This window comes from Bufo bufo, chromosome 7, assembly GCF_905171765.1.
Source record: "Bufo bufo chromosome 7, aBufBuf1.1, whole genome shotgun sequence".
NCBI classification, from domain to species: Eukaryota; Metazoa; Chordata; class Amphibia; order Anura; family Bufonidae; genus Bufo; species Bufo bufo.
In genome coordinates, this window is record NC_053395.1 from 38,972,581 (window position 1) to 38,991,208 (window position 18,628).

At 46.8% G+C, this 18,628-nt stretch overlaps 1 protein-coding gene and 1 long non-coding RNA gene across 2 annotated transcripts in view; one reads left to right on the plus strand and one right to left on the minus strand.

Moving 5' to 3' along the window:
- Positions 1-366: 366 nt before the first annotated feature.
- Positions 367-18,628, minus strand: part of DNAAF5 (dynein axonemal assembly factor 5) — a 67,467-nt gene continuing 49,205 nt past the window's right edge. Inside the window, exons 9-13 of the mRNA XM_040440708.1 lie at positions 17,858-18,005; positions 14,134-14,284; positions 13,606-13,762; positions 10,467-10,658; positions 367-813 (exon numbers count right to left, since the gene is read on the minus strand). Coding sequence (XP_040296642.1) covers positions 671-813; positions 10,467-10,658; positions 13,606-13,762; positions 14,134-14,284; positions 17,858-18,005 — 791 coding nt within the window. The 3' untranslated portion in view covers positions 367-670. The remainder of the gene's footprint in view (positions 814-10,466; positions 10,659-13,605; positions 13,763-14,133; positions 14,285-17,857; positions 18,006-18,628) is intronic.
- LOC121008270 lies at positions 9,632-10,015 on the plus strand. The gene is made up of 3 exons (XR_005780545.1): positions 9,632-9,777; positions 9,813-9,891; positions 9,965-10,015. It is a non-coding gene; the product is annotated as an uncharacterized LOC121008270 (long non-coding RNA).

An 18,628-nucleotide genomic window follows, 5' to 3' on the forward strand; every position in this document is an offset into this window, starting at 1 on the left:
GATGACTGTGACGTCACTGGCCTAGGAAGAGGCAGCATGTTCTCACCTCTTCAAACAGCTGATCGGAGGGGGTGCTGGGAGTTTGTCCCCTACCAATCTGATACTGATGGCCTATCCTGAGGATAGGGCATCATTACTGAACTACTGGAAAACCTCTTTAAGGACTATGAAAAAATGCCAAAATGTCACCAATGTTAAACAACTATCTACAAACTCAGGAACACAGTTTCAGAGATTTTTACTGGACTGTGCATTTCAGGGGCTTACAGCAGCCTCTGCAGAATGTCTTCTCCATGTTTTTCCTTGTGGGATGTCAGCTGAGGCACTTGTGAACACACAACATATCTTGTGTATTATAATTTGAATCAATCCATTGAAATGGAGGTGGGATTAAAATGCAAAACCATTAGGAAGATTTATTCAGTTGGTAAACCACAAATGGCATTTAACACAATCCTACAGGTTGGAATTTTCTCAGCTCAGACATGTAGGTTCCTATGATTTTGGATAGGGAAATGTAATCCTGTAAAGTTTACAGCAAGGCACTTCAGATATTCACAGCATAAAATACATATATATATTTTTTTCATTAAAATATTTCTTGGGCATGTAAAATAAATACATATATAAATGAATATTCTTGACACATAAAATTGGGGGAAAATGGCAATTACGTTGACTCATTGTCTTGATTCATCTGGATGTGCTGAAGGAGCTGATCGCAGTAGACGGGGGTCCTGTGCTTATGCTTCACAGCTTCAATTTCTTGCACTAACACTGATGGGTGCGCGGCACTCGCTTCCTTTAGAACATCTGCAAGACAGAGAGAGCACAGACACTGAAAACCTGATTGTGATCTGTTAGTGATCCGGGATCATTTATAGATGGAAAATAGATTTCCTCTATCTCCTACCTTGCAAACTCAAACTGACCTGAAATTACACCCAAAGTATCAGACTGACGAGGCAGAGGTAATGGATGGGTCATGTTTTTCATACATTTTCCAGGCGTAGTAACTAAATTATCAGGCTAGAGCTATCCTGGGACCTTTTCATAGGGAATCTGTAATTGGGACAAACTATTATTTAAAGGGAACCTGTCACCGGGATTTTGTGTATAGAGCTGAGGACATGGGTTGCTAGATGGCCACTAGCACATCCGCAATACCCAGTCCCCATAGCTCTGTGTGCTTTTATTGTGTAAAAAAACTGATTCGATACATATGCAAATTAACCTGAGATGAGTCCTGTCCCTGACTCATCTCACATACAGGACTCATCTCAGGTTAATTTGCATATGTATCAAATAGTTTTCTTTACACAATAAAAGCACACAGTCTGATACTTTGGGTGTAATTTCAGGTCAGTTTGAGTTTGCAAGGTAGGAGATAGAGGAAATCTATTTTCCGTCTATAAATGATCCATACACAAAATCCCGGTGACAGGTTCCCTTTAAGTATTTTTTATTTATTTTTAGGAAATACAATATATATTAATGGCCTTCATCAATATCTGACCCATGATGCTCAGACTCGACCAGTTTTTTGAAGGGACCACAGCGCTGCGGCCTCATCATAGATTACCAAGCACAGCGCAATACAATGTAGAGCGGCTGTGCTAGATATCGCAGCTCAGTCCCATTCACTTGAATAGCACTGAGCTGCACAAGGCCATGTGACCGATGGCCATGACATCACAGGGTACGGAAGAAGTTGTAGCACTCCCCTGAGCATCGCTGCCCCTTTAAACAGCTGATCGCCATTACCCGCCAATTAGATATTGGTCATTTAATTCCCGGGCAATCCCTTTAAAAGAGATTTTATTTCAAGCTGGCAGCTTGGGGGGCGGAGGGGTGTTCTTTTTGCTGCAGCTTTCTTCCTATGACCCCTCGGGGCGGGGGGGGGGGTCCTTTCTGTTGCAGCTCTCTCCCTATCACAGTTCAAGAGGTGTGTCCTGTCAGCTGGGCGTGGCCTAAGAGCGCATGGAGTAAGTCGCACTGCTCATAGCTCCTGCCGACATCCTGATTATTAGAGTGGTAGCAACTCCTGAATCGCTGATTTTATCTTACCTGGTGGGTGAGAAGTGACCGGAGGGTGCGGTGGTAACTTTGTGAGCTCCGACATGCCGAGGAAGTCCAGCAAGGGGCCGCGATCCGACAGGCCAGAGGTGAGCCAGCATGGCGCCAAGGAAGAAGAGGGGCCGGCCTTACAGTCAAAGCTGAGCCAGAGTGCGGCCGCAAAGCTGAGCAAGTTTGCCCGCATTGATAACGGTGTGGGCGATTGGGCAGAGGAAAAGGAGACGGACGCACATACCTCCTCTGAACAGGAGGACGGATCTGTGGATGGGGAGGCCCTGGATGCGGTGAATTGGCCGCCATTGACCCCTGCACGTCCAGCTAAAAGCGCGGTAGGCCCCAAAGCTGCGGCCAATGAAGAACCCACTTTAAAAGATATCATGGCCGCTGTGGCCAGCTGCAACAGCACCCTGAAAGTGCTCACAGTACAAGTCGGCAGCCTGAGGTCAGATGTGTCTATAATTAGGCACGACCTACACAAGATCTCTGAGCGCACCTCTGAATTGGAGAAGAGGGTGTCCACCATAGAAGATGATATTCAGCCTTTGCAAATGGCGGCAAAAACAACTGCTAAGGACATAGCTGCTCTATATGCCAAAACAGATGATCTGGAGAACAGGTCCAGAAGGAACAACCTGCGGATTGTGGAAATGCCAGAAAAGACGGAGGGGGATAATGCTACAGAGTTTGTGGAAAAATGGTTGCATCAGCTATTTCATGAGAAAGGTCTAGCTTCCCTATATGCGGTGGAGCGGGCGCACAGAGTCCCCATGCGGCTGTTTCCGCCAGGCAGACCTCCCCGTCCTATACTGGCGAAGATCCTGCATTTTAAAGACCGGGACACTATCCTGCGGCAATCAAGGGACAATGAGGAGATGGTCCTGAATGGGGTTAAAGTGTCCATATTCCCGGATTATTCCAACGAAGTGCAGCGGAGGAGAAGCAGATTTATGGAAATAAAGAAAAGGCTGAGAGGTCTACAAGTCCAGTACGCTATGTTGTTTCCTGCTAAGCTGCGTGTGGTGGCACTGGGATCCACCAGATTTTTTGAAGATCCGGAGGAGGCTGCGCAGTGGCTGGACGTCCACGAGCGACAATTGAGAAGTGGGGCCCTGGACACTTGAAGGAGGCTAAGATACGGTTTCTTATGTTCACTCTATATATGCATTTGCACTCTAAGGTTGCTTTAAATGTTGCACCAGTTAAGAAGTGTATTATGTAATGCTACCACGAGGTAGATCCTGTGGAGGGAGCTGGTGGCTGAGGGAGAAATATGTTTTTCTCAGATGTGCGGAGGATTCTCTACCTGAGGAATGGTGTTATAATATGTTATGATCATTGTATGTTGGGGGGCAAGGCGCTCTCGGATTGCCCTGTTTTAATGTGTGAGGTTGATACCAAAGGGACAGTGTTCCCCAGTTATAGCAATCTGATTATGAGAGGGAGGGAGGGGATTTGGTCTTGAACTATGAGCAGAGGGAGTCTGAGTGGGTTGTGAGATTCAAGTATGGTCTGAAGTTCTATCATGTCGCAGGTGATTAGAGTCTTAAGCTGGAATGTGAGAGGAATGGCAGATGCACGAAAGAGACAGTGTGTTTTTCAATACTTAGGGCGGTTTCAGCCGGCTATATGTTGTCTTCAGGAAACGCATCTGATTGGAGATAATTTACACTGGATGAGTAAAAATTGGGTGACTCATGCGTTACATTCAACTCATTCCTCTCACTCTAGAGGTGTAAGCATGATTGTGCATAGTAGTATTAGGTATGAACATGTGCAGGAATGTGTGGACGCTGACGGTAGGTATGTGTGTGTCGTGTGTAAGGTGGATGGAATACAGGTGGTGCTGGTGTCCGTGTACGTGCCTCCACCGTTTGCATCCCCATTGATAAGAGAGATCATGGACTTTGTGGCGGACTTCCCTGGGCTGCCGTGGCTATTGGTTGGGGACTTCAATTGCACACTGGATGACTCCCTAGATAGATGCCGGGTGGAAGGAGCAGGTGGTTCACCGGGGAGTGTGGCTCTCAGAAATATTATGGGTGAAATAGGTGTACATGATGTATGAAGACTGCGTAATCCTGATAAGCGTGAATTCTCATGCAGATCAGCCACGCACCATTCGCTATCGCGTATTGATTAGGCCCTTGTTAATGATATAATGCTGCCACTGGTTAGGGATGTTGTCTATCATCCTCGGTCGCTGTCTGACCATTCTCTGGTGCAGATAGACTTGTGCCTGGGGGTGCTCAGACAGGGACCGAGGCTGTGGAAATGTAACTCACATTGGCTGAATGTGTTGGGTGACCTGTCTGGAATCTCTCTGGAGATTAAGGAATTTTTTGCTATCAATACAGGGACGGCCTCGATACCGGGGGTCTGGGACGCCATGAAAGCATTCCTGAGGGGAGTCTTGATGAAAGAAATTAGCAAGCATAAATCTAGGTCTAGGGAGGCGGATGTTAAGGCGCATGTACTGGTGGCTGAGGCGGAGAGAGAGTTTGGTAGATCCCCCACCCTGATTAATAGTGAGGCGCTGGCAGGAGCTCAGGAGCAGCTGAGGTGTCATTTAGTGCAGGCCGCAGAAAGAAAGAGAAGTTTTTATCGTCAGAGATCCTTTAAAGAAGGCGAGAAGGTGGGTCATCTGTTGTCGGTGGTTTCACAGGCCCAGAGAGGCTCCTCTCGTATTCAGGAACTGAGAGATGACATGGGGAACAGTAGTCAGGACTAGGGCTGCACGATATGGGAATTTTGTGCGATTGCGATTAGGGCCCTAAAAATTGCGATAACGATGTGCGATGCGATATTTTAAGGGAATTGTGCTAGAGGTCTATTTGCTTGGATTTTCCCATATGAGCCGCTGACGCGGCTGGGTATGACATAGTTATGGGGGATCTGTGGATGGCGCCGTTATGTGGGGGATCTGTGGATGGCGCCGTTATGTGGGGGATCTGTGGATGGCGCCGTTATGTGGGGGATCTGTGGATGGCGCCGTTATGTGGGGGATCTGTGGATGGCGCCGTTATGTGGGGGATCTGTGGATGGCGCCGTTATGTGGGGGATCTGTGGATGGCGCCGTTATGTGGGGGATCTGTGGATGGCGCCGTTATGGGGCCACGAGGGGGGCCAGCATAAGACACACATATAGCATCTTATGCTGGTCCCCCTCATGGCCCCATGTGTCCCTTCATGTGTTAACTCTCCTATTCATAAAATGACCAGCCTCTGTACTTTCACAGTTTCACTATGAATGCACTCACACTGCAGAGAGCGGCAGAGAGCGAGCCGGCCGGCGCGTGACTGACGTCACTGTCACGCTCCTCCCACTTAATTCAGGAAGCAGGAGCGTGACTAAGTGACGTCAGTCACGCGCCGGCCGGCTGCCTCGCTCGCTCCCGCTCGTCGCTGCAGTGCATTCATTGTGAAAGTAAGTACAGAGGCTGGGCCGACCTGTTATCAATAGGAAAGAGGACTTTATCAATAGGGGCCCCTTCATATATAATAATCGCGGCATTTTCGGCTCGGCCGAATTGCCAAACCGCATTTGCCGATTATCGCGATTCGATTACTTTTGCGATATATCGTGCAGCCCTAGTCAGGACACGAAAGGAATATTAGATATTCTAAAAAGTTTTTATGTATCTCTATATGCTTCCACCGGCTCTAGTTCTGAGGAGGCTCTGAATGATTTCCTAGTGGAGGCACAGTTATCGGTGCTGTCAGAAGAGGATAGAGAAAGGCTGGAGGAGCCGATTTCACTTGAAGAACTGGAAGCTGCGCTTGGGGATATGGCAAATGGTAAGGCGCCTGGGGCTGATGGCCTCCCAGTAGAGGTGTATAAAAAGCTGCAGGGGATATTACTTCCTGAATTACTTAAGGTGTTCGAGCACTCATTGGAGGCAGGTTCGCTACCACATTCGATGCAGGAAGCTATAATTGTGGTTATACCTAAACCTGGGAAGGATCCTAAAATACCGGATTCCTACAGACCAATTTCGCTTCTCACGGCTGATGTTAAGCTCCTGGCGAAGGTGTTGGCGAACAGGCTGTCCAAGGTGATTCTGACCATAGTACACCCGGACCAGACGGGTTTTATGCCTGGGAAATCGACGGCTATTAATCTCCGTAGGCTATATGCTAGTTTAAATATTCCGGCGGATAATCGTGGAGACAGGGCCTTGCTTGCTCTTTATGCCGCCAAGGCGTTTGATAGTGTGGAGTGGAGTTACTTGTGGGGGGGTCTTGAGAATCATGGGCTTTGGAGCGCGGTTCATTCAGTGGGTAAAGGTCCTATACTCTAGTCCTAAGGCGAGAATTAGAGCTAATGGAGGGTTGTCAGATTGTTTCGCCCTTGCCAGGGGCACCAGACAGGGATGTCCATTGTCGCCCTTATTGTTTTCTCTTGCAATAGAGCCGCTCGCGGCGTATATCCGCTTATCAACAAATATAGAGGGGTTTAGTAACGGTGGGCTGCACAACAAAGTGGCTATGTACGCCGATGACACTCTGCTTTTTATGGGCGATACTGGTGCGTCCCTGGATGCGGCCATGGCATTGATTGACAGATTTGGTGGCTTCTCTGGGCTTCGGATAAATTGGCAAAAATCCTCTTTGATGCCAATTGATGGGCAGGCCCTGTCAGGCAGACAAGTAGATAGTCTGGTTCCTTGGGTGGATAAATTTAAATACTTGGGACTGTATATAACACCTAGATTGTCGGAATTTGAGGACCTTAATTTGTCCCCGTTGCTGGCCACTTTCAGGCTAAAGGTGAGGTCATGGTGTAGGCTCTTTCTTTCGGTGGTAGGTAGAGTGAACCTCTTAAAAATGGTTATGATGCCCCAGTTGCTCTATGTATTGAACAATGCTCCCGTATGGATCCCCCTGGATAGATTTAAGAAAATTCACTCTATATTTAGGGATCTTATTTGGAAATATGGTCAGGCTAGGATCAAACTGGAGACATTGCAGTACCCTAAGTCGGAAGGGGGCCTGGCTGTTCCTAATGCGTGGATTTATTTTTTGGCTTCCCTCAGTGAGGTGGACGGAGAAATAAGGAAAAGAAGAAACAGCCTGTGTCGCTATACAGATAGATTTTATTGAAAATCTCTGTTGATATACTACATTTTTTATTACATGCAATTAGTAATCAGATCCAGGGGCTGGTTTTTACTTTTTGTGGCACATTCCCTTAAAGCAAGAGCATCTATTAGGCTACTTTTACACTTGCAGCAAAGTGATCCGGCAAGCAGTTCAGTCGCCGTAACTGCCTGCCGGATCCGGCAATCTGCATGCAAACGGACAGCATTTGTAGACCGATCCGGATGCGGATCTGTCTTACAAATGCATTGCAAGAATGGATCCATCTCTTCGGATGTCATCCGGAGAAACGGATCCGTTATATATATTTTTTAACATTCTTACCTGTCTGCGCATGCGCAGACCGGAAGGACGGATCCGGCATTGCCGTATTTTTAATGCCGGATACAGCATTCCGGCAACTGATCTGGAATTTTGGACGAGGATAATACTGCAGCATGCTGCGGTATTTCCTCCGTCCAAAACGCCGTTCAGTGACTGAACTGAAGACATCCTGATGCATCCTGAGCGGATCGCTCTCCATTCAGAATGCATGGGGATAAAACTTATCAGTTCTTTTCCGGTATTGAGCCCCTAGGACAGAACTCTGTGCCGGAAAAGAAAAACGCTAGTGTGAAAGTACCCTTAGATACACTATATTAAAAATTTCAGGGAGGGCCATAGTATCCACTGACTGTCTGCGCCCCCATTCAATATTTGTGTGTTTGACTTGTGAATGTGCGATTTTTATGTTTCCATGTGAGTGGAAATAAATTCCATGAGAATTTGTGGTTTTCTGTCACAGTCCCTAGTCTCAAAATAAAGGCTTTCTGTTCCCAAAAGCTGATAATTTGGGCAATTTTTAATGTGTCCTATATATAGATGCCATAGATCAATATATCACCAAGACATTTCCTATCCTCAGAATTTTGGTAAGTTACTGCCACCTAGAGTCACTTATCTGCTACTGCATGCAATGTACTAGAGATGATTAGATGAATGTCAACTGAATGAAATTATTAAAATGGTTATTGAAATGAATACATTGTATGAAATTACTTAAGTTTAAATCTATAGACAAAATGGAACAGTAGTGAATATTGCACAAGTCACAAACGTATGACTGGCTCAGTCAGAATTCATTACAAATTTACTCTCTGATACGTTCAGCAAATTTTGGGCCAAGGCTGCACCAAATAGGATATGATGTCACTGCATGGTAAAATTGTGTACAGTTGTGGCCCAAAGCCCAAGCACAAGGCTGGCCATGGCAAGTAGCCGGTTACTGCGATGGCTGCAGGACAAACCAGCAATGCAAAAAATCCTAAGATGTTGCAGGCAGGACGGTAGGGGTCCAGCAACCTCATATACTGCAGATATTCCTCATATGGCGCTGAGCAGGTTAAGGGTTACACCGCTATGGTACATGTCCTAGCTGCCATGATCAATTGAGTGCGTCTGACAAGGTGCCCAGATAATGGGTCTATTTTAGCACCCCTTCACGCAGTGCCACCATGATTTATGGATGCAAAAAGGGCCATGCATCATCTACTGGCAGCTCAGACAAGAGGCAATTTGTACAACAGATTAACATGAAGCTGTCATCCGTCATAAAACTCGCTGGCGTCTTTCAGAAATCAGATGAGAATGCTTAAAAACGGGTCCTGCAAACATGAAGACTGAAGTAATAGAAAGAGACCAAAAACTTCTAAAAAGTCATATGATGCAAGCATAATGCAAAAGACGCGGGAAACCGTTGTAACAACATATAATATACAGAGGTTGGAGGGACAGGATTCAAAAATACCATTTACTAAATGGTATTAGTGATTGACAGCCTTCTCTCTATGAGGAGACGGTCCTATCAGTGATTGACAGCCTTCTCTCTATGAGGAGACGGTCCTATCAGTGACTGGCAGCCTTCCCTCTGTGAGGAGGAGGTCCTATCAGTGATTGACAGCCTTCCCTCTGTGAGGAGGAGGTCCTATCAGTGATTGACAGCCTTCCCTCTATGAGGAGGAGGTCCTATCAGTGATTGACAGCCTTCCCTCTATGAGGAGGTGGTCCTATCAGTGACGGACAGCCTTCCCTCTATGAGGAGGTGGTCCTATCAGTGACTGACAGCCTTCCCTCTATGAGGAGGTCCCATCAGTGACTGACAGCCTTCCCTCTATGAGGAGGAGGTCCCATCAGTGACTGACAGCCTTCCCTCTATGAGGAGGAGGTCCTATCAGTGATTGACAGCCTTCCCTCTATGAGGAGGTCCCATCAGTGACTGACAGCCTTCCCTCTATGAGGAGGAGGTCCTATCAGTGATTGACAGCCTTCCCTCTGTGAGGAGGAGGTCCTATCAGTGATTGACAGCCTTCCCTCTATGAGGAGGAGGTCCTATCAGTGATTGACAGCCTTCCCTCTATGAGGCGGTCCTATCAGTGACTGACAGCCTTCCCTCTATGAGGAGGAGGTCCTATCAGTGACTGGCAGCCTTCCCTCTATGAGGAGGAGGTCCTATCAGTGACTGGCAGCCTTCCCTCTATAAGGAGGAGGTCCTATCAGTGATTGACAGCCTTCCCTCTATGAGGAGGTGGTCCTATCAGTGACGGACAGCCTTCCCACTATGAGGAGGTCCCATCAGTGACTGACAGCCTTCCCTCTATGAGGAGGTCCCATCAGTGACTGACAGCCTTCCCTCTATGAGGCGGTCCTATCAGTGACTGACAGCCTTCCCTCTATGAGGAGGTCCCATCAGTGACTGACAGCCTTCCCTCTATGAGGCGGTCCTATCAGTGACTGACAGCCTTCCCTCTATGAGGAGGTCCCATCAGTGACTGACAGCCTTCCCTCTATGAGGAGGAGGTCCTATCAGTGACTGACAGCCTTCCCTCTATGAGGAGGTCCTATCAGTGACTGACTGATAGTTTTGTAGCTATCCCCGAGCCACAGCATAGAGAATAACTAATTGATCAGTTGAGGTTTCGACTGCTGGGACCACCATCAATCCCGAGAACAGGATCCCTCTCTCCCGATCTTAAAGTGCGGCAGGTTGGCCATGCCCCTTGCTGCTCCATTCATTCTCTGTTGGACTGCTGGAAATAGGCGAGCGCTGTACTCTATTTCCGGCGGTCAAATAGAGAATGAATGACCTGTCGCTCCATCAGATCGGGGGAACGGGACCAACATTTTTAGGATCGGTGGGAGTTCCAGCAGTCGGACCCCCACCGATCAGTTCGTTATCCCCTATCCTGTGGATTGGGGATACCTTCTAAACTTGGCACAACCCTTTGAGATCACAGAAGAGTAAGCAATAGACTCACCTAGTACTGTAGCTTGAAGCGCAGTATCAGTGTCATCAAGATGTACAAGGAGACAGCGGTAGAGGAATTCCAGATGCCCCCGATAGGTCGTCATCTCATAGCGCCCATCAATTAAACTAAACCACAGACTCAGAGTTTTAGCGGCTGTGATCCGCACTTCATCGGAAGCGTCATCGAGACGTTTTACCACTTCTGTTAAGAACACAGATTTATAGGTAAGTTATGATGTAACTCCGAGGATATTATATCCTACCTTACGTGAGGTAGTTATTGACATTGTTACTTACCTTAAAGTGGTCAGTAGCAACAGTCTGTAAGTGCACCCGCGGCTGATTTGTACATTTCTGAAGATCAGCTTCAGTCGTAAAAGGCTAGTTTCACACTACCGCATCTGGCATAGCCGGAAACTGCTGCAGCACCGCCAGGCCTCCTTTGACTATATTGGGACTCGGCGGGGATCCAGCCTGTTTGTGGCATTACGTCCGCTATGCAGCCGTACAAATAACACTTCAGCGTTTTTTTGTCCATCTAAATACTAGCATTAATGCCGCAAACAAGCTGGATCCCTGCCAGGTCCCATTATATAGCCAATGGGCTCTGGCTGGGAGAAGTAGTATCCGGCTATGCCAGATACGATGAACTCCGGCAGGCTGTCCCTCTACCGCTAGTGTGAAACTAGCCCAAATGTGGTTGTTTCTGTAACAGGTGCAGGTACAGAGGGCGCATTATAGAGGTTGGATGACCCATTTAAAGTGTTTTTCCTGGGCATCTTATACTTTGGGGCCATATCCTAGCGATATGCCGCCAATGTCTGATAGGTGCAGATCCCACTTCTGGACCAGCACCTATTTTTAGACCAGAGCCTGCAAAGTGAAGGAGGGCACACTGTGTATGCGCGGCCCCACTTCATTCATTTCTTTAGGACTGCCAAAAATAGCTGCACTCGGAAATAGCGTGCTCTGCTATTTTTCGGAAGTCCCATCGAAATTAATCGGGAGGGCACTAAGCACGTGCCGCCACCATTCCATTCACTTCTATGGGACTGAAAGAAATAGCCGAGCCAGTGTTTGGCTATTTTTTGCCGTCCCATACAAATGAATTGAGCGGTGGCCACACATGTGTAGGTGCACCTTCCTTCACTTTGTGGGCTCCATTGTAAAGATAGGTGTGCGTCCGAGAGGTGGGATCCACACCTATCAGACATTGTGGGCATATCCTGGTCATCCTTACTAATGATTAGTATGTAGCAAACAGCAGTAAATGCATTTTTATTGCTATGGTGGCAGTGGGCATCCGATAGGGCAAATAAAGTCTATCTCTCGTTATATATACACAAAAAGTTAGGGATATTTGTCTTTCGGGTGAAATTTATGGAAAACGTAAAAAGTTCACTCTACAGTGATATTATATCTTGAAGGTAGGGCATTTAAGTAGAAGCAGCAATGGTGATTTCCTCATCTCAAACAATTTATTGAAACAAAAGCCGACACCAGTGCTGGGTATACCGCCACAAAAATGTCAGTGTCTCAATAACGTGGCCTTGAGCATCAATTACAGCTTGACAGAGACGTCCCATGCTGTTCACAAGTTGACTTATTGTCTGCTGAGGCATCCCACTCTTCTTGAAGGGCAGCCCTCAGGTCATTGAGGTTCTGAGGTACAGAGTTACAAGTCTCTATACAGCGACTCAGCTGATCCCATAGGTTTTCAATGGGATTCAGGTCTGGAGAAAGTGCAGGCCACTCCATTTGAGGTCTCCCAGTCTCCAGCAGCTGTTCCCTAATGACGTGACCTCGATGAGCTGGCACATTGTCATCCATGAAGATAAAATGAGGCCTGTGTTGTTCATGCAGAGGCACAATGACTGGAATAATGATGGTAGTTAGGTAGTACGGCCTTGTCACTGGACCATTCAAAAAGTGTAAGGCAGTTCTGTATTGACTAGACACAGCTCCGCACACTAACACCACCACCAAAGGCTCGTCTGTGGCTGATGCATAGCGCTCTCCTTGACGTCTTCAACATCATTGGCGGCCATCATTTCTGCTCAGCGTGAATCGACTTTCATCAGTGAACAGCACTGAGGCCCACTGGTCCCTCATCCAGCGTAGATGCTCCCTGGCCCATGCACGATGACGCCGCCTGTGGTCAGGTACACTTGCAGGTCGTCTAGCACCCAGACCACGCTGATGTAAACGGCTTCGAATGGTCTGATGTGACACTTGAGTGCCTCTCACCTCCCTTAAATGTGCCTGGAGTCGCTTGGCATTCATCATCCGGTTCTGCAGGGCATTGTTCAGAATGAAGCTGTCATCAGTGTGGGATGTGGCCAAAGGACGTCCACTTCTCTGCCTTTCTGTGACTCTTCCAGTCTCTGTATCTCTGATACAACCTGCTGATGACGCTCTAAGCTCAGCGGCCACTTCTGTCTGAGAACATCCTGCTTAAAGCCTCACAATGGCGAGGTTCTGTTAATCAATTGTCAGGTGTCGTCTTGGTCTCATGATGTCAAAATGTGAACAGCATGATGAGGAGGACTGGTTAAATACCAATTTTAATTAAACCAGGAAACTTATTGGGAGATTCATGGATCAAACATCTGTTGTGAATTTAAATTTTAAGCTCCTTGTTAGAGAAAAGCAAGTTGTGCAAAAAATACTGAAACATTTAACAGTTGGACATGTGCATTCAAAGGTTTAGAGAAGGTCACATAACGTTCATCTGTAAAGGGCATTTTAGGATCATCCTGAAATGTCACTCACAAGCCAAATATGCCTTTTTTTTTGAGCAGCAGCACGCTGACTGTTTCCAATGATGATCATCAGAAGTGAGAATGCAGCTCTGAAGCATAATACAGGCTGCAACTCAGGATTAGTACAATATAAACAGTGCAATCTATATAGTGAGTATACCCTTTTCATAACCACACACCATTCTTTACTGTGGACTTTAGCATTAAAGTTACGTTGTGCACGGGATAGAGGGTTATTCTTCAGGACATAGATTTTGCGGAGCTCCGTGCACTGTAACCCTGGCCCAATGTTTAGACAAATATTCCAATATCTTTCATTTAATATAAAGGCGCGTGAGAATGAACACCTGCCTCCTTACACAACACAAGAAACAAAGAGATGTATACCAGGGTAAATCGTGTTCAATTTATCCGGATCCAAGTGCTGTCTGCAGATTCCCAGCAGAGCCTTGATGATCCGACATGAGACAAGCCGGCTCGTCTTTGAATCTTCTTCCAGAGTGGCGAGAACCTGGGGCATCAGAACATCCTGTACCTGGAGAACCTGTAAATGAAGCGAGGGAGGGGGGAGTCAAAAAACGCAGGCCGTCAGGAAGACAAATGGCCTTTGTGCCTCACTTTAGTGGTTTAACTATGAAATGGCCGGCTTTTACATAACATAACTACAGACAGAGATCCTAAAATATGAATCTCATTTTAATGCACTCAGATAACTACTAACATTACAGACTAGATTTCCTGAGGACAAACCTTACTTAAAGGGGTATTCCACAATACTGAGCAGAGCTTGTGGTGCAATAAGGTGCAACGGTGATGATCAATGGTGAACGGGTCATTTGGATATCAGAAAAGACATGAGCCGGCCTGACCTCGGGTTTAACGGACCCGTACTGACAGCGTCACGCATCTTATTACCTCTTCCTGTGAAAGGACCTCGCTCTGTAACAGAACCCAGAGGCAGGACACCGCTATGGTCCGGATGGCTCCTGCCGTCCTCCCAGCTTGCCACTTCAGGTTGGGAACCAGTATGTCCCGAATGAGAGTTTCACAGTAAAGATGGAACTGCCTAGCAGTGAAAGATACAAAGATTTAGAGGCATGGATACTAATTCTTTTAAAAGAACAATAATAATAATATATGAAATAATAGAAAACCCAAAATTGAAATGAAAAATCTGTAAAATATTAACCCACTAGTTCGCTATCCTCAGAGGTATCTTGGTCTTACAGATACTAATAGCAGCCGTTACTGTGCCTACAGTTCAAGGATGACCAACCTGCGGCCCTCCAGCTGTTGCAAAACTACAACTCCCAGCATGCCCAGACTCACTACAGCCATCAGCAGGGAATGATGGGAATTGTAGTTTTACAACAGCTGGAGAGCCGCAGGTTTGTCATCCCTGCTATAGTTGCTCAAAGAATATACCAATCTACTGTAGATCGTGTATCGTTCCCCTCCAACTTCTACTGCTGTGCGGAAATGTCACAGTAGACAATCTGTCTTTCTCTCTGTAGATCATGTCCCTCTCAGAGCCTACTTTTGGGTAGTGTACCATTTGGTGAGAGGTCACTGACTGTTAGATATGCCTCTATGACTCACTGAAAGACAATTTGCCCAGCTGACTGGCTTTGAGAGGGTGAGCATCATTAGACTGAGAGCAGCAGGATGGTCATTTTGACCAACTGCCCTCCATCTAGGCCGATCAGACCAGACTGTTAGGAGTTGGGAGCAGTGGTTACATGACACAAGGCCCAGACAGACCATCAGTAGAGAGGACTAAATGATCCACCGAGAAGCACGAGCAGCTCCCACAACCTGGACCATTTCTTGGCACTTAGCAGAAGAACATTTGGTGTCACAGTACCCATTACATGTCCTGCCACTGACAGACAGCCACTGTCGCCTTCATTTTCAGTAATGTCATAATTGAGAAACATGGACTCTTACGGACTGGAACCCTATTGTCTATGGAGACAAATCCAGGTTGTGTTTGAGATCAGATGGAGGTCGGGTACGAGTATGGAGGCCTCGCGGTGAGAGCTTCCATCCTGCCTGTGCTGTGGAGCCACACACTGCCCCAACTGCTGATGCGATGATCTGGGGCGGCATCGCATACCACAGTCGGTCACCCCTAGCAGTGATATGATGGACACTAACCGCTCAGGACATCCTGCCGCCACGTGTTCCTCTCATGGCAGGCCTTCCAACGGGCAATTTGAGCATGATAATGCACATCTTGTATGCAGGCGAGAGGTGCCTCCTGGAGACGCCTTTCGATTGTACACTTTTCGATTGTACACTTTTCGATTGTACACTTTTCGATTGTACACTTTTCGATTGTACACTTTTCGATTGTACACTTTTCGATTGTACACTTTTCGATTGTACACTTTTCGATTGTACACTTTTCGATTGTACACTTTTCGATTGTACACTTTTCGATTGTACACTTTTCCCCTAAATTTATCCTTTCGTTCTAGTATTGTAATGACTTATAATTATAGTCACACATAGAAAGGTCCATTCGATTCCAACAACTTCATCTCGGTGCCTTATTTTTTGTTAATGAGTGTACCTATTAAATATCTATCTATACGTCCGCCCGTCCATCTATACGTCCGCCCGTCCATCTATACGTCCGCCCGTCCATCTATACGTCCGCCCGTCCATCTATACGTCCGCCCGTCCATCTATACGTCCGCCCGTCCATCTATACGTCCGCCCGTCCATCTATACGTCCGCCCGTCCATCTATACGTCCGCCCGTCCATCTATACGTCCGCCCGTCCATCTATACGTCCGCCCGTCCATCTATACGTCCGCCCGTCCATCTATACGTCCGCCCGTCCATCTATACATCCGCCCGTCCATCTATACATCCGCCCGTCCATCTATACATCCGCCCGTCCATCTATACATCCGCCCGTCCATCTATACATCCGCCCGTCCATCTATACATCCGTCCGTCCATCTATACATCCGTCCGTCCATCTATACATCCGTCCGTCCATCTATACATCCGCCCGTCCATCTATACATCCGTCCCTTCAGTTTTGCCAAACGGATGGTGTTTTTTCCCCTTATTTCCACCCTTCATTAGTACATATAAGATACCACACAAGTAAGCAGTACGTAATAATTCATGTCATCTCACTAGTATGAATTAGGTGACGGGAGTTTGGAGCGAAGCGCCGCAAGCGCTTGTAGTACTCATCCTCCCCGGCGATTCAGTGTCCTGACCGCGCACAGTGTCAGGACGTAGTGCGCGCACTATGATCTGACGCTGCACGCAGTCCGGTGACAGAGCAGCGCAGGCCAGGCTATTTGGGTTCAGTCCATTCTCTTATTATTAGGCACCTATCATAGGTCACCTTGATTGCTGCAGTTTTCATTTATGGAAGGATGTTATTTAGTCGATGTGACCAGTAGGGGGCACTGCAACACAAATAACTGCCGAATAAAAAGAAATAAATAAAGCTCGCTGTCAAATGCTGAATTATGATATTGTCTGTCTCTTTTTATTCTCATATACCTGTTTTTTTCTGCAGTGTGCTCCAATAAGTGCAGGAAGACCTCTGCTGCCACACGACCCAACGGAGCGCAGAGTCAGGGTTCTGAGTGTACGGGCACTGCGGCTGTACAGGAGCCATGGTCACTACCTACCTGCACTGCACTGTGGCCCCAGTCAGGTAATCCCCGTCAGAACGGAGTTCTACGTGACCACGGTATTGGTAATCGTAACAATTCAGGAGATTTCGCCCCGTCCCTCCCATATAGCCTTAAGCAAAATGTATATTGTTTTATTCTATGGGCAATGCCAAAGACAGCATCTCATCCCTACAGCGCACGGTGCCACCCTTACTCTAGGTAAAGGGAAATAAATGCTGTTCCCATAGGAAAAGGCAATACTGCATGTACAATATCTCACAGCAGGTGCCTCTCCGAGCACAAGAAAGGACGCTGTGGAATCTTTCCTGGACATTAGGCTTAGCCGCTATACAAATCCCAGAACCATAGCAGTATATACGAAGCCTGGCATCCAGCTGAAACGGACATCTGAGAGGAGAAGTCTGAGCAGTCAGCCAGCTAAGTTGTTCTCAGCAAATCAACATCCTAAGGAGTGTCCTCAGCTATGCTCATTGGTCGAGGACCCTTCCACATCAAATGTTCTTTTCAGCAGGATGCCAGGGCTCCACCAAACCCCGATCCTGCTCTTACCAATTTAACAGTTTATAGGCATCTTATCCATCGCCTTGTCTAAAGGGTCTTGGACTTGTGACAGAAGTTCTGTAAAGGAGCTCAGAAGTTTACACAATTTCTTATATCAGAAAATAAGCGCAGGTGTCTTCTCAAACAGCTGATCAGCGGGGGTCTGGGTGTCGGACCACCGCCGTTCAGATACTGATCGTGTATCTACATGTATGTGTGTGGCAAGTTTGCAAAGCGACTTTGTTGGACCTGACTCAGCTCGAGCATTGTTTTTCGTTAGCAAGTTAATTAGAGGACATTTCTGTGTAGGACTAGACAGAACAATACGCCTTTCAAGCATTCCTGTCTGAAACATTGTATGAGAAGAGCCCAAAATTGTATGAATGAGAGCGCTTATTGTCTTCTATGATGAGAAGGATCGGGAATCTCACCCTTTGGAGTTGACGCTCTCGCTGGCTTTCAGCAGGAGTTTGGACAACATGGTGAAGAGTTTCAGTCTCATCTGTGGTTCTTTGTCTTGTTGAAGGCAGGTCTTCAAAACCGGTATTAGGAGATTGAGATGTTCTCCAATCACAGGGCCTGAAAACCACACAGAGTACAGCAAATATTATCCATCGGGAACATTCACGGGAGCGATTGGTTCTTATGTGGTGGGAACCGGGCTTTTATACCAACAGCAATGTGGTGACTCCATATACATACTAGAAGCTCAATAGAACTGTGATCTAGGGACATCCTGAAATAGAACAACGGACTAAATTAAAACCTGGGTGTCAGCCCAATCACATGGGCATTTCCCAAAAAGTGATGGTCCAACCTCGGAGACCCTCACTGATTCGGTGAATTAGGAGGTCTGCAGCACTTCAGTACTGTTGCAGACCGTTCATCTTTTTCCCTGCATGCAAGAGCCCCGGCTATCCTCTGTACAGAGAACAGTAGCGCTGTGGCCCCTATATTCTCAGGATCAAGGAGGGTCCAAGAGGTCGGACCCCAAAGATCTTTGCCTTACTTAGCAATATGCCATCACTTTATAAGATGGAAATACCCACAATAAATAGTAATAGATTGATTGTAGAGATAGACAGAGAAATAGGTAGAGTGAAAGAAAGATTAAAAGAAAAAAAAAAAAAAAGGAAAAAAAGAGAAATAAAGAGAGAAAAAGAAAGAGAAAGAAAGAAAAAGAAATACAGTATTTATCGCTT